Here is a 16049-nt window from a genome sequence, read left to right on the forward strand (position 1 = left end):
TGTATCCGAGTGCTGATGCCAGTAGCTTCCCCACGTGGCTGCTGAAGGCCAGTAGTTACGTGCCAGATCACTGTCAGCTTGTAAATAAAAATCATCTTGGATCCGTCAGCATGTATGCACTGGATTAGTGTGGGATTAAAGAAGTTAGTAATAGTTCTTCTTGCTTTCTTTTACAGCATTGGGTTTTGTTTATTTTTCAAAGAAGTGAGCGATTTCTTTAAATGTATTTTTCTTCTTTCAGGTGAAGTGGAAGAAATTGAAGTAAATGAAAAGGAATGTCTGAGGGTCTTCAAAGCAATCACAGTGGTGAAGGAGCAAAGCATGGTCATACTGGAGGTGAGCAGAATCTTCTGATTTCTCTCAAGGTTGTTTCGGGGCATTTTCTGTAAAACACAGACTACGAAAATGCAAATATCTGCATAAAAAAAGGATTCTGTTGGCCTGCAGTGAAGTTTTGCACATATAGTATATCACAAAAGTGAGTACACCCCTGACATTTTTGTAAATATTTTATTATATCTTTTCATGGGACATCACTGAAGATCTTGACACTTTAGAGGTGTGACCTCTAAATGCCTCAACACACAGCCATTAATGTCTAAACCGCTGGCAACAAAAACATGTACACCCCCTATGTGAAAATTGCCAAATTGTGCCCAATTAGCCATTTTATCTCTCCTATGTCATGTGACTCATTAGTGTTGCAAGGTGTCAGGTGTTAATGGGGAGCAGGTGTGGTAAATTTGGTGTTATCGCTCTCACACTGTCATACTGGTCACTGGAAGTTCAACACTGCTCCTCATGGCAAAAAGCGCTCTGAGGATCTGAGAAAATGAATTGTTGCTCTAAAGATGGCCTGGGCTATAAAATGATCGCTAACACCGTGACACTGAGCTAGAGCATGGTGGGCAAGACCATACAGCGGTGTAACAAGACAGGTCCCACTCAGAACTGTCCTCGCCATGGTCGACCAAAGAAGTTGAATGCACGTGCTCAGCGTCATACCAGAGGTTGTCTATTCACAATGGACGTATGAGTGCTGCCAGCATTGCTGCAGAGGTTACAGGGGTGGGGGGGGGTCCGCCTGTCAGTGCAAAGACCATACACATTGCTGCAGAGGTTACAGGGGTGGGGGGTCCGCCTGTCAGTGCTCAGACCATACACATTGCTGCAGAGGTTACAGGGGTGGGTCCGCCTGTCAGTGCTCAGACCATACAAATTGCTGCAGGGGTGGGGGATCCGCCTGTCAGTGCTCAGACCATACACATTGCTGCAGGGGTTGGGGTGGTCACGCTGTCAGTGCTCAGACCATACACATTGCTACAGGGATGGGGGGGTCCGCCTGTCAGTGCTCAGACCATACACATTGCTGCAGGGGTGGGGGATCCGCCTGTCAGTGCTCAGACCATACACATTGTTGCAGGGGTGGGGGGGTCACGCTGTCAGTGCTCAGACCATACACATTGCTGCAGAGGTTACGGGGGGGGGGGGGGGGGGTTCGCCTGTCAGTGCACAGACCATACACATTGCTGCAGAGGTTACAGGGGTGGGGGGTCCGCCTGATGGTGCAAAGACCATACGCCACACACTGCAACACATTGTTCTGCATGGCTGTCGTCCCAGTAGGAAGCCTCTTCTGAAGATGATGCACAAGAAAGTTTGCTGAAGACAAGTTGACTATGGATGTGAATTACTGGAACCCTGTACTGTGGTCTGATGAGACCAAGATAAACTTATTTGGTTCACATGGTGTCAAGCGCGTGTGTCTGCAACCAGGTGAGGAGTACAAAGATAAGTGTGTCCTGCCTACAAGCATGGTGGTGGGAGTGTAATGTTTTGGGGCTGTATGCATGCTGCCGGCTATGAGGGGCCATGAATGCCATCATGTACTGTGACATACTGAAGCAGAGCATGATCTCCTCCCTTCAGAAAGTGGGCCGCAGCCAGTATTCCACCATGATAACGACCCCAAACACGTCTAAGCCCACCACTGCTTTGCTACAGAAACTGAGGGTAAAGTTGCTGGACTGGCCAAGAATGTCTCCAGACCTGAACCTTTATTGAGCATCTGTGGAGCATCCTCAAATGGATGATGGAGAAGTGCAAGGTCTCTAACATCCACTAGCTCCATCATGGAGGAGTGGGAGAGGATTCCAGTGGCCGCCTGTGAAGCTTTAGTGACCTCTATGCCCAAGAGAGTTAAGGCAGTGCTTGAAAATAATGGTGGCCACACAAAATATTCACACTTTGGCACAATTTGGCCATTTTCACTTAGGGGTGTGCTTGTTCTTGTTGCCAGCGGTTTAGACATTAACCCCTTTCCGACATTGGGCTTAATAGTATGCCGATGTCGGACTCTCTCTCTTTGATGTGGGCTTCGGCGGTGAGTCCACATCTTTACCGGAACATGTCAGGAGATTTGAACAGCTTACATGTGCTCATAAAAGCCGCGGGTGGAACCGCAATCCACCCATGATTATCAATCCATTAAATGCCGCTGTCAAACACTGACAGCAGCATTTAATGTGCTTCTGGCAATCATGCTGGAAATCCCGCCCACCGGTAACCCCCGTCACATGATCGCAGGTCACTGATGGGTCAACATGACAACCAGAGGTCTCCTGGAGACCTCTATGGTTGTCACTGCCGGATTGCTATCAGCACTGCCCAGTGGTCGGCGCTCATAGCAAGTGATTAATTTTGCTACATAGAGGTGATCTGATCATCGCTTGTATGTAGCAGAGCCAATCAGGTTATGGCAGCTTTTAGTCTCCCATGGAGGCTATTGAAGCATGCCAAAAGTTTAAAAAAAAAAATGTTCTTAAATATTTTTTTTTTTTTTTTAAAGTTCAAATCACCCCCCTTTGGCCCCATTCAAAATAAGACAAAAAATAATCGAACCTACCCATATTTGGTATCGCCACGTTCAGAATTGCCCGATCTATCAATAAAAAAAGGATTAACCTGATCGCTAAACGGCGTAGCGATTAAAAAAAAAGTCAAAACGCCAGAATTAAAATGCAATAACGGGCGATCAAAAGATCTTTTCTCCTACGCCTCATTGGGGGACACAGGACCCATGGGTGTTATGCTGCTTGCCACTAGGAGGACACTAAGTGAACACAGAAAAAGTTAACTCCTCCTCTGCAGTTTACATCATCTCGCTGGCTGAGATTTCCCCAGTTCTTGCTTAGTGTCTGTAGGAGGCACTTGGGTCTGGCTTCAGACCCCACCATTTTTTATTTTCGATTTTTGAGTTTTCTGTAAATTTTTATTTTTTAATTAATGGAGTGATGGGGGCGACGGTTCCTATCAAGGGCCCGCTCTCCCCCGAACCAACAGGCGAGAACGCGGAGTATATCTCCCCGTACCATCTCCTGCGATGACTGGGCATACCTGATTCTTCAGGGCGACTGTTCCTTCTCGGTCCCGATCTCCCCGCACCGATAAAAGGGGCAAACGCATGGACCACACGGAGTACACGGAGACTGAGGAGCACTTCTGATGCCCTAAATTAGCCCCATGGCCTCTCCATCCCTCTGCCCTTAGGGAGGATTGATTGAGGTATACCCCTTTAAGAACTCCTCCAGCTCTGCTGCATCGTCCGAGAGGATGAGATCTGCAGTCCCGGACAGCGCGGCCTGTGTGAGCACCGGATTGGAGGTATGGGGTCGGGTTCTGGTCCCTGGGAGAAGCGCTGACGTAGTGTCAGCGGAGGTACGTCGGCACCCCGTCGTGGCCCCCCGTTTTTTTCCTTCATCCGGCTCTTAACGTTGGAAGGCCCAGAAATTTAGTCCCCGGCTTTTCGGCCGGACTAGGCCGCAATTTACATAGCGCTGCCCACATCCTTGGCGCTTCTCGCTCTGAACGAGAAGCGCCCTCCTAGTCTCGGGGGCCATGTCTTTTATCTCAGCCTGCTCTGTGACGGCTGCGGGGGGCGTGCACTAACTGACAGCTCCTGGCGACGCTGCAGTGCCATCGCTATTCCTCCTGGGGACACAGCATCTGGACCGTGGGTAAGCTGCATCTGCCCTCGGAAGAAAGCTTAACCCCTTCTCTGCACATTCACATCATCTGCAGCCCAGGCTCTGCCTGTAACTCTTTGGGGGCCCTGTGTGTCAATCTAAGGAGGCCAAAAGGGCTACTAAGAAGCACACTGCGTTCTTTACCTCTTGTGCCACTTGCAAGACTGCCTTGCCCAGTCCCCAAACTAATCCGTTATGCACAGATTGTGAACCGGCTTGTGCTCAAACGCCATCCGCCGCCGCTGCCTCCGGGCCCTCTGTATTTAGTCCCCCTGAGTGGGTTGCATCCCTGTCATGGTCCGTGGAGTCTGACCAATGCTATAGGCTCCCGCCGAGACTCCTCTTCATGTCAAAACGTGCCGTCGCTGACCGAGAAGGGCTCTGGCGACGGCCGGGAACCGTCCACCAGCAGGGGCCTTACTCGTTCAAGGGATGGTCAGGTTTTCTAGAAAGCGGACCCATGACGCGTCCCCCAGTCACGCTTGCGCTTCAGCATCTGCGAGCTCTGTCTGTCGCTCTCCCTCTCCCAATGTTCACAGTGAACATGACTCTGAATATGAGTCTGACATGTCAGTAACCCAGAATCCCCCAAATGACCAAGAATCGCTTGATTCTCTTAGAGTCAGTGAACGGGATTCTGAAGTTGGATGAGGAGAATACTCACGCTCCGGAACACGTTGTTTCTTTTAAAAAGACTAAACGTGTGCGCAGGGTATTTGCTAGCCATCCAGTTTAAGAGCATTGTCAAGAAACATAGGGACTGGCCACATAAACGGTTCTCAGGTCAAAAGCCTATTGAGGCTAAGTACCCTTTTGCTCCAGACCTAATGAAGGATTGGTTACAGTCCCCTTCTGTGGACCCTCCTTTATCGCGTCTTGCTTCCAAAACGCTCCTATCCGTTTCTGAAGGTTCTACAGTCAAAAACCCCTCTGATCGTCAGATTGACTACCTTGCTCGCTCAGGTTTTTGAAGCTTCAGGAGCGGCACTTTTTCCATCTTTCGCGGCGACTTGGGTGGCTAAGGCTTTGGCCGCTTGGGGCAGAGGTGTTAGTTACTGCCATCCAGGATAGCAATCTTCCTCCGGAGGCAGTCCGCGTCGCCAGTCAGATAGTTCACGCAGGAGACTTTGTAATGGAAGCTTCTTTAGATGCCGCCAATTGGCGCTGCACAGACTCCGCAACTGGCGGGCAGATTCCACCTCCAAAAGATCGTTGACTTCTCTGCCTTATCAAACTGGTATTTGGAGAGAAACTGGATCAGCTCATTTCTGACACTACCGGGGGGAAGAGTAAATTCCTTCCCCAACAAAGGGCTGTCGGAATCAACAGCCAACTCGTTTTTGGCCTTTTCGCAACAATTCCAGTGGGTCAGAGAGCTGGTGTCCTCCGGATACAAAATAGAATTTTCTCCCCCCCCGACACGTTTTTCCAATCCTCACCTCCCAAGGCAAAGACATCAGTCTTCCTTCGGGCCTTTCATGCGCTGCAAAGGGACGGAGTCATCATTCCGGTCCCTCGGCACGAAAGGTTCAAGGGTTTTTATTCAAACCTTTTTGTGGTGCCAAAGAAGGACGGAACAATGTGGCCCCTACTTGGGCCTCAAGCTGTTATCAGTTTGTCAAGGTACGGCGATTCAGAATGGAATCTTTCCGTTCAGTCGTCACCTCCATGGAAATAGGAGGTTCCTAGCATCCATCGATATCAAGGATGCTTACCTTCACATCCCAATTTGTCCATCCCACCAGCAGTTCCTGAGCTTCGCAATTCGCGAGGAACACTTTCAGTTCGTTGCCTTGACCTTCGGGCTCGCCACCGCCCCCAGAGTCTTTACCAAGGTCATGGCGGCTGTCATGGCCTTTCTTCACGCCCGGGGAGTGGTGGTACTTCCATATCTGGACGACCTACTGATCAAGGGTCCATCCCTTCCAGCCTGCGAGGAATCCGTAAATATCACAGTAAATACGCTTTCCTGCCTGGGTTGGAAGATAAACTTTGAAAAGTCTTCTCCAGCAGGTTTCCTTTTTGGGAATGATCTTGGACACTTCCCGCGGGTTGGTCATTCTCCCTACAGAAAAGGCCCGAGCCTTACAACAGGGAGCGCGGACTCTTTCCCGACCAGTTTCTCACACCATACGCTTCAGCACGAGAGTTCTCGGAAAGATGGTAGCAGCGATACAAGCGATCCCATTTGCACAGTTTCATCTCCGCTCTTTGCAACATGCGCTGCTGTTGACTTGGGACAAGAACCCGTTCTCCTTGGACCGTTGGTTCCTTCTGTCCCTGCGGGTAAGACAAACCCTCAGGTGGTGGACATTGAAGTCCTCCCTGAATCAAGGGAAGTCCTTTCTCCAAGTACGTTGGTGGTGACCACCGACGCAAGTCTTCTTGGCTGGGGTGCAGTTTTTCGCCACCACACGGCACAGGGTCGTTGGTCCATTCGAGAGTCTCGTCTCCCCATCAACATCTTGGAGATACGAGAGATCAGACTAGCCCTACTGAGTTTCCACCATCTCTTCGCAGGTCACCCCATCAGGATCCAATCCGACAACGCCACGGCTGTGGCATATATCAACCGGCAGGGGGGTACCCGCAGCAGGATGGCCATGCACGAAGTGAGTCACATCCTCCGTTGCACCGAGACCAACCGTTCGCCAATCTTGGCTATCCACATTCCGGGGGTAGAAAATTGGGGGCGGATTTTCTCAGTCGCCAGGGCCTCGCTTCAGAAGAGTGGTCCCTTCATCCGGAAGTTTTTCAGCAGATTTGCCATCGCTGGGGGACTCCGGATGTGGATCTCATGGCCTCAGGATTAAACAACAAAGTTCCCCGGTTCTTTGCCCGATCGTGCGATCCATGTGCGTTTGGAGCAGACGCCCTAGTTCTGCCATGGCACCAATTTCGACTCCCGTACACTTTTTCCCCCTCTTCCCTTGCTTCCAAGGGTTATCAAGAAAATCAGAGCAGAGGGGGTACCAGTGATCCTAGTCGCGCTGGATTGGCCGCGCCGGGCATGGTACGCAGAACTAGTCCAACTTGTCGCCGACGTTCCCTAGCGACTTCCAGATCGCATGGATCTCCTCTCACAGGGCCCGATTTACCAACCGAACTCCGAGGCCCTGTCTTTGACGGCGTGGCCGTTGAATCCTGGATTCTAGCATAGGCTGTTTTTTCTCACGAGGTGATCTCCACCATGATTAGTGCTAGGAAGCCTGTGTCCGTGCGCATTTATCACCGCACCTGGAAAATCTTTTTCCCGTGGTGCAAGGACCATGGTCGTTCCCCTCTGGTGTTCTCCATCCCTTCCATATTGGAATTCTTACAATCTGGATTAAAGTCAGGTCTCGCGTTTAGCTCGCTCAAGGGTCAGATTTCAGCTTTGTCAGTTCCATTCCAACGCAAAATTGCCACCAAACTACAGGTGAAGACATTCATTCAGGGAGTTTCCCATGTAGCGCCTCCCTATAAAAGGCCATTGGAATCATGGGACCTTAACTTGGTCCTCGGAACCTTACAGGAAGCCCCTTTTGAACCACTGCAGGACGTGCCACTAATTTTTCTCTCTTGGAAGGTGGTCTTTTTAGTGGCAATTACATCAATCAGACGAGTTTCCGAGTTGGCAGCCCTGTCCTGCCGTCCTCCGTTCCTGAATTTTCATCAGGACAAGGCAGTTTTGAGGACGTCCCCGTCTTTTTTGTTCAAAGTCGTGTCTTCCTTTCATCTCAATGAGGAAATTGTCTTGCCCTCATTCTGTCCGGCACCAGTCCATCGTATTGAGAAGGCCCTCCACATCCTGGATGTGGTTATGGCTCTTACATCACGCGGACGGCTCCCTTCTGTAAGTCAGATGCCATGTTCGTGCTCCCAGAGGGGCATAGGAAGGGTCTAGCCACCTCAAAAGCCACGCTAGCCAAGTGGATTCACTTGGCTATTTAGGAATCCTACCATGTCAGGGGCACACCTATCCCAGCAGGGATTAAGGCACATTCTACCCGATCAGTGAGCGCTTCTTGGGCCATTCGGCACCAGGCGTTGGCACAACAGGTCTGCAAGGCTGCGACTTGGTCCAGTCTGCATACCTTTACAAACCATTACCAAATTCACTCTCAGGCCTCTGTGGATGCAGCTCTCAGCAGACGCATCCTGCATTCGGCAGTACCACAGCGTTAAGCCAGTGGTACATGGGGTATTAGCAGTTGTATGCTCCCCACCCAGGGACTGCCTTAGGACGTCCCATGGTCCTGTGTCCCCCAATGAGGCATAGGAGAAATAGGGATTTTTTGTGTACTCACCGTAAAATCCTTTTTCTTCAAGCCAATCATTGGGGGGGACACAGAACCCACCCTGTTTAGCCTATTGGCTTATTGCATTGTTCTTAGGTTATGACATAGTTATTGTTCTTTGTTTAATGCTCCTACTGCTTTTTCACCGAACTGGGGAAATATCAGCCAGCGAGAGGGTGTATACTGCAGAGGAGGAGTTAACTTTCTTGTTCGCCTTATTGGGGGACACAGAGACCATGGGTGTATGCTGCTGCCACTAGGAGGCTGACACTATGCACAAAAAAAGGTTAGCTCCTCCTCCGCAGTGTACACCCCACCGACCGGCAGGGAATTCCTCAGTTTAGCTTAGTGTCAGTAGGAGGTGGACACGGGTCTTTGATTAGACCCATATCTACCTCGATGTGCGTCGTTCCTTTTCAGGTTTTTCCGGAGGGATACAGAGTGAATAGTCACATCTGTACTCCCACAAGGAGTCTGTGAGTACGGCGTGTACTGCCACCCCGTATCCTCGAAGTTCTCCGTAGCAGGACCAGCAGCCTTCCGGGCGGACGCCAACACAAAGACGTGTCAGCGATTCAAGGGGTCCTTGCCGTCAGTCTCCTACCCACTCGCCTACCAGAGCCTGTCGGTTGGACGAGACGCAGACGTCCTTCAGGAATTTGGTACTTTCTTCGGGCCCGGGACGCGTGAGTATTGGGACCCTTTGGTCTCCTCAGTGGACACGGTGGCAGCGTTCCCCTTGGAGCAGGGATGCGGTAGCGCTGCTGACACCTGCGGTTATCCTGCGCATCAGGCAGCCTCCGCTCTCTCTCTCTTACAGCCCGTTCCCTTCCCCCCTGACAGGTTTCTTTTGCGGCAGCGGCTGCGGCACCTCCGCGCCGACCCCGTGCTGACAGGCGGCCGCCGCTATTAATTTAGGCCCCGGCTTCAATTCGGGCCTACTTCAGCGTCGCGGCCACGCCCCCTGCCCCTTTCTACTAAGCGGGCTTCTCTCCCGCCCGTTCCAGGTCCTCCCACCGCCTCCTTCTTGCACCCCAGCCTGTTCTTGGCCAGAGGGCGGTGCCTCTTTCAGCCTGGCGGTTAGCTCCGCCCTTCTTCCCCTGGAAGCGCGCGTTTTTCCCATTCCTCTCAGGCAGTCGCCATCTTCTCAGCCTGTCAGCCGGATATCGCTCTCTGGGCCTGTCAGCCGGATTTCGCTCTGACCTGCAGCTGCAGCCAAGCCGGATAGCATTGTCTCTGGGGACACCGGACCGTGAGTAGCTCTGCATCTGCAGACTGACACCCTCCTCTGCCTTCTGTCCCCCAACCTTCCGGCAGTACCTCAGTTATCACTATGTCTAACTCTAAATCTGATCGTACCCGCTCTACGGCTCCCCCCTGCACTCTAGTCAAGTACTTTGCGTGCTCTTCTTGCAATCGCAAACTTCCCTCAGGTCAGTCCACTCCCCTCTGCCTGGACTGTAGCAATCCAATTCAGCCTGACGCCGCCCAGGAGCCATCTATGGCCCCAGGTGAGAGTGAACCCCCCATGCCTGGCTGGGCTTCGTCTCTTTCACAATCAGTGGCAGACCTCACCAGGGTGTCTCAGTCCCTAGTAGCCGTTCTGGATAAGTTGCCCCTGGACACTTCTGCAGGGTCCAGCAGGTCTCAAGAGATTCCTTCTGAGTCAGCCAGCGATAGTCGCAAAAGACCCAGGCAGGATCTCCAGCCGGAAGCCTCTCCTCGTCCCATCTCACCGCATAGTCCTTCTCAGCAGCCTCCTTCCCGGGCCTCCTCTCCCGAGTCAGGTGAAGCGTTCTCGGACAGGTCTTCTGAGGGGATTTTAGAGCTGGATTCGGACCAGGATGCGAACATGAAGGTTACGGTGCAGAACCTCATTGCAGCGATTCACCAGACCTTCGAGATTGCTGACCCCCCCCTCCGAAATCCTCAGATCAGGAGGTTTCGTTCAGACGGGCGGAAACACCCTCCAGGGTATTTCCTTTCCATTCCGAGTTTGGAAAGATTTTTTACCAGGGAAAGAGAAGATACGACCAGACGCTTTCAAGAGGAAAGCGTCTCGGCGTACTGTACCCGTTTGCTAAAGAGCTCATGGACAACTGGTCTGCTTCTCCCTCGGTGGACCCGCCCGTATCCAGACTTTCTAATAACACGGTTCTCCCGCTTTCAGACGTGGCGTCTCTAAAGGATTCTAATGATAGGATTATAAAATCCCTAGCTAAGTCTGCCTTCGAAGCGGCTTCAGCGGCGGTATGTCCAAGCTTTGCTTCATCTTGGGCAGCAAAAGCCATAGCTACTTGGGCAGAGGATCTTCGTCAGGGCATCCTAGATAAAGCACAACCAGAGCGATTGGCCGATCTCGCCAATCAGATTTCCCATGCGGGGGATTATCTGCTTCTTTGGATGCCGCATCCTGCGCAGTTCAGGCGTCAAGCAACGTTGTGGCAATCCGACGTACAATTTGGCTCAAGGCCTGGCAGGCGGACTTGTCTTCTAAAAAGTCTCTTACTAATCTGCCTTTTCAGGGAGTACGTCTCTTTGGATCCCAATTGGACCAGATTATTAAGGACGCCACCGGAGGCACGAGTTCCCTCCTCCCTCAGTCCAAGCCTCGCAGACCTCCACTAAGGCGTCAGTTTCGACCCTTTCGGGCTTTCCGCCGTTTCAATACGGCGGAGAACCCATCCAACCAACAAAGACCGCAGGCGCACCAAGATAGAAAGTTTCCTTCAGACCCACTCCTTCCTGGTGATCCCACTCTTCCCAGGGCAGACCATCCAGATCCAGATCTGGACGGTCTACATCTGCATGACTATTGTCGGACTCCCGAGGGTCCCTTCCAATTGGGAGGTCGACTTCTCTTCTTCAGGGACGTCTAGCTGGCCTCAGTAGAGAACGCTTGGGTCAGGGAGGTTGTATCGTCAGGATACAAGATAGAGTTCGTCTCTCTTCCACGGGATCGTTTCTTCGAATCCCGTCCTCCAAAAGATCCAGCCTTGATCCCGGGGTTCTTTACGGCCATCACCTCTCTCCTCAGTTCCGGGGTGATTGTGCCCGTTCCCGACTCAGAGCGGTTCACAGGATATTATTCGAACCTTTTTGTGGTGCCGAAAAAAGGCGGGGCGGTCCGACCCATCTTGGATCTCAAGCTTCTCAACAAGAGAGTACGCCTTCGCCACTTCTGGATGGAGTCGGTTCGTTCGGTAATCGCTTCCATGGAGGAGCAGGAATTCATGTGTTCAATAGACATCCAAGATGCCTATCTACATGTGCCCATATTCTCCGGACATCAGAAGTTCCTGCGTTTTGCGATTCGCCAGGAACATTACCAGTTCGTCGCGCACCCAGAGTCTTCACGAAGATCATGGCTGCGCTGATGGCCTTGTTGAGGATCAGAGGTCTCGTTCTTTTTCCGTACCTCGACGATATTCTGATCAAAGCTTCCTCTTTTCAACAGGCTCGCCTAAGTTTGACGATCGTCCTAGACACCCTTTCCAATTTCGGGTGGATCGTCAACAGGAAAAAGTCCTGTCTGATTCCTTCTCAACGTCTTGTGTTTCTGGGCCTACTGTTCGACAGTCGTTGGTCAAGGATCTTTCTCCCACGAGAGAAGATTCTTTCCCTGCAGCAGGTTGTACGATCGCTGCAGACCACACGATTTCCGTCCCTCCGAACAGCTATGAGGGTCCTGGGAAAGATGGTGGCGGCGATAGAGGCAGTTCCCTTTGCCCAATTTCACGCCAGACCTCTCCAGCACGCCATTCTGTCGAGGTGGAACAGGTCTGCTCTGTCCCTGGATCGCCCTGTACGTCTTTCATGCCGGATCAAGCGGTCACTCAACTGGTGGTTGACGTCACCTCTTATCCACTTGGGTCGGTCTTTTCTTCCCATTCACTGGCAGATTGTAACAACGGATGCCAGCCTCCTCGGCTGGGGTGCAGTGTTCTGCAATCAAACTGTTCAGGGTCGTTGGTCGACTCAGGAATCAGCTCTGCCGATCAACGTCCTAGAGATACGAGCGATCTATCTGGCTCTCGTCCACTGGGAGAGGCTGCTCAGAGGCTTGCCTGTCCGGATACAGACAGACAATGCCACAGCGGTGCATATGTCAACCGCCAAGGAGGGACACGGAGTGTCTCCGCTCTGGCAGAAGTGTCCAAGATTCTTCATTGGGCAGAGATTTCTGTCCCGACAGTTTCCGCGGTACACATTCCCGGCGTAGACAACTGGGCCGCCGATTTTCTCAGCCGCGAGGGTCTCGCGGCGGGAGAGTGGTCCCTACATCCGGAGGTGTTTCATCTGCTCTGCCGTTGATGGGGAAGCCCGGATGTCGACCTGATGGCGTCTCGCCTCAACAGGAAAGTCCCACAGTTTGTTTCCAGGTCTCAAGACCCTCTGGCAGTGGGCGCAGACGCTCTGGCCGTTCCTTGGTCGCAATTCGATCTCCCCTACCTGTTCCCTCCTCTGCTACTTCTTCCCAAGCTGTTGAAGAAGATCAAAGCAGAAGGAATTCCAGTCATTCTCATCGCCCCGAATTGGCCCAGAAGGTCTTGGTTCGCGGACATTGTCAACCTTCTCGCGGACGCCCCCTGGAAGCTTCCAGACAGGGCAGATCTACTGTCTCAAGGCCCGATTTGCCACCCCAGTTCTCGGCCGCTCAGTTTAACGGCATGGCTGTTGAGACCGAGGTTTTGAAACGGGCAGGATTCTCCGATTGAGTAATTCATACCATGATCCGAGCAAGAAAGCCATCATCTTCCAAAATTTATTATCGTACTTGGAAGGCCTATTTTACCTGGTGTGAGGCCAATGACATCGCGCCCATGTGCTTTTCGCTCCCTTCTGTTCTGGCGTTTCTTCAGGCAGGGCTGGATGCCTGACTTGCCCTCAGTTCTTTCAAGGGTCAGGTTTCGGCGCTGTCTATTTTATTTCAGAAGAAGTTGGCCTCCCGCCCTCAGGTCAAAACCTTTCTTCAGGGCGTGGCTCACACGGCTCCTCCGTACCGAGCGCCCGTGGTTCCATGGGATCTTAATCTGGTTCTTGAGGTTCTGCAAGGTCCTCCTTTTGAACCTCTCAGGGATGTTTCTCTTTCTCTCCTTTCTTGGAAGGTAGCTTTTCTGGTGGCCATCACTTCCATCCGGCGCGTGTCGGAATTGGCGGCTCTTTCTTGCCGCTCGCTTTTTTGGTACTTCACCAGGATAAGGTAGTTCTGCGGCCTCCGCCCTCTTTTCTTCCAAAGGTGGTGTCCTCCTTTCACCTCAATGAGGATATTGTTCTGCCTTCCTTCTGTCCGAGTCCATCTCATCCTCGGGAGCGGTCCTTGAACAAGCTGGACCTGGTCAGGGCGCTGAGAGTCTGTCTGTCTAGGACGGCTTCCCTGCGAAAGACAGACTCTCTTTTCGTCATTCCAGATGGGGCGCGGAAAGGTCACCCGGCCTCCAAGGCTACTATTGCTCGCTGGATCAGATCGGCAATTTTGGAGGCATACCGGGTTAAGCATCGAGTGGCTCCTCCGGGGATCAGAGCGCACTCTACCCGGGCAGTGGGTGCTTCCTGGGCGGTACGCCACAGAGCTTCCGCGCTGCAGCTTTGCAAAGCTGCAACCTGGTCATCGGTTCACACGTTTGTGAAATTCTACAAAGTCCACACCTACGCTTCGGCGGACGCCAGCCTAGGTAGAAGGATTTTGCAGGCTGCGGTGGTGAGTCCGCTGGCCTGATGGAAGTTTGTTTCCCACCCCAGGGACTGCTTTGGGACGTCCCATGGTCTCTGTGTCCCCCAATAAGGCGAACGAGAAAACAGGATTTTTGGGTTGCTTACCGTAAAATCTGTTTCTCGGAGCCTTCATTGGGGGGACACAGCACCCTCCCATGTTCTTCAGCTCCTGTTCTTCCTTTGGTTCATTGGTTACAGTTGAGTTGTTTGTTCTGTTTTCAATCTATTCTGTTGCTTCTCCTACTGCTTTCTCACTAACTGAGGAATTCCCTGCCGGTCGGTGGGGTGTACGCTGCGGAGGAGGAGCTAACCTTTTTTTGTGCATAGTGTCAGCCTCCTAGTGGCAGCAGCATACACCCATGGTCTCTGTGTCCCCCAATGAAGGCTCCAAGAAACAGATTTTACGGTAAGCAACCCAAAAATCCTGTTTTTTCTGTGTTCATTAGTGTTCTCCTAGTACCAAGCAGCATAACACCCATGGTCCTGTGTCCCCCAATGATTGACTAGGAGAAAAGGATTTTACGGTGAGTACACACAACAATCCCTATATCTACACCAAAATTGTATCAATTAAAACATCAGCTTGGCACGCAAAAAATAAGCCCTCACCCAACCCGAGATCATAAAAAAATGGAGACGCTACTTGTCTCGGAAAATGGCAGAATTTTTTTTTTTTTTTTTAACAAAGTTTGGAATTTTTTTTCAGCACTTATATAAAAAAGAACCTAGACATGTTTGGTGTCTATGAACTCGTAATGACCTGGAGAGTCATAATGGCAGGTCAGTTTTAGTAAAAAAAAAAAAAAAAAAAAAAGCCAAACAAAAAAAAATGTGGGATTGCACTTTTTTTTTTTCTTTGCTATTTCACTGCACTTGGATTTTTTTGCCCCATGAAAAGATATAATAAAATATTTACTACAGTACATCACAAAAGTGAGTACACCCCTGACATTTTAGTAATGTGATGACGACACTGACTTCAGAAGGACATAAATTCTCAATTCATAAGTGTGGTAAGCAATGAGTGGCTGCTCGCTGGCTCAGTGGATAGCACTGCTGCCTTACCTTAGTGTCGCTATTAGTTGGGTGGGATATGCGGTGATTTATATATTTGTATGTTTAGAACATAGGGTTATTTGGTTATTGGATTTACTATCCACCTGCTTATTCTGGATACATCTTTTCTTTTTCCTTGCAGTGGGTGGCAAACCCTTCCAATGATATGTATGCAGACACCGTGGCCACAGTGGTCCTGGAGCTGCAATCAAATCCTCGCACCCAGAAAGGTGGGAGGATATCTTGGTCGTAGCAGAATTAATAATAATAATAATAATCTTTATTTATATAGCGCCAACATATTCCGCAGCGCTTTACAGTTTAACAGTTTCAAAACACAAGTCATAAGTAACAACGTTAACAATACAATAATTAAAGCAAAATAAGATGAAATAAGACGACCCTGCTCGTGAGAGCTTACAATCTACAATGAGGTGGGGGAGATACAGAGTACAGGTGTGTATTTACAATGGTGTATTTACAATGAAGGTCCAGCCATCTTGCGGGAGTGAAGGATGGATGGAGACAGTGAATGGGCTACACAAGCACACTTACACAGAGAATGACTTTGATTAGTGAATGTGATAGGCCGCTCTGAACAGGTGTGTTTTGAGGGAGCGCCTAAAACTATGCAAATTGTGGATAGTCCTGATGTCTTGGGGTAGAGCATTCCAGAGGATAGGAGCAGCACGGGAGAAGTCTTGGAGTCGGGAGTGGGAGGTACGGATTAGTGCAGAGGTTAGTCGAAAGTCGTTTGCAGAGCGCAGCGATCGGCTAGGCCGATAGACAGACAGAAATTAGAGAAGAGATGTAAGGGGGTGCCGCACTGTGGAGAGCTTTGTTGGTGAGAACAAGTACTTTGAATTGGATCCTATAATGAATGGGCAGCCAATGTAAGGACTGGCGAAGAGCGGACGCGTCCGAGTACCGATTAGCCAGATGGACGATCCTGGCCGCTGCATTAAGTATGGAC

The 16049-nt window shown here is 51.0% G+C and overlaps 1 protein-coding gene across 1 annotated transcript in view; it reads left to right on the top strand.

The window, feature by feature from the left end:
* Positions 1–16049, top strand: part of CPSF3 (cleavage and polyadenylation specific factor 3) — a 54148-nt gene that overhangs the window by 30767 nt on the left and 7332 nt on the right. The window contains exons 14-15 of the mRNA XM_073568185.1: positions 242–336; positions 15219–15306. Coding sequence (XP_073424286.1) covers positions 242–336; positions 15219–15306 — 183 coding nt within the window. The remainder of the gene's footprint in view (positions 1–241; positions 337–15218; positions 15307–16049) is intronic.

Source organism: Dendrobates tinctorius, unplaced genomic scaffold (genome assembly GCF_039654945.1).
Source record: "Dendrobates tinctorius isolate UK_male_01 unplaced genomic scaffold, ASM3965494v1 ptg000021l, whole genome shotgun sequence".
NCBI lineage: Eukaryota > Metazoa > Chordata > Amphibia > Anura > Dendrobatidae > Dendrobates > Dendrobates tinctorius.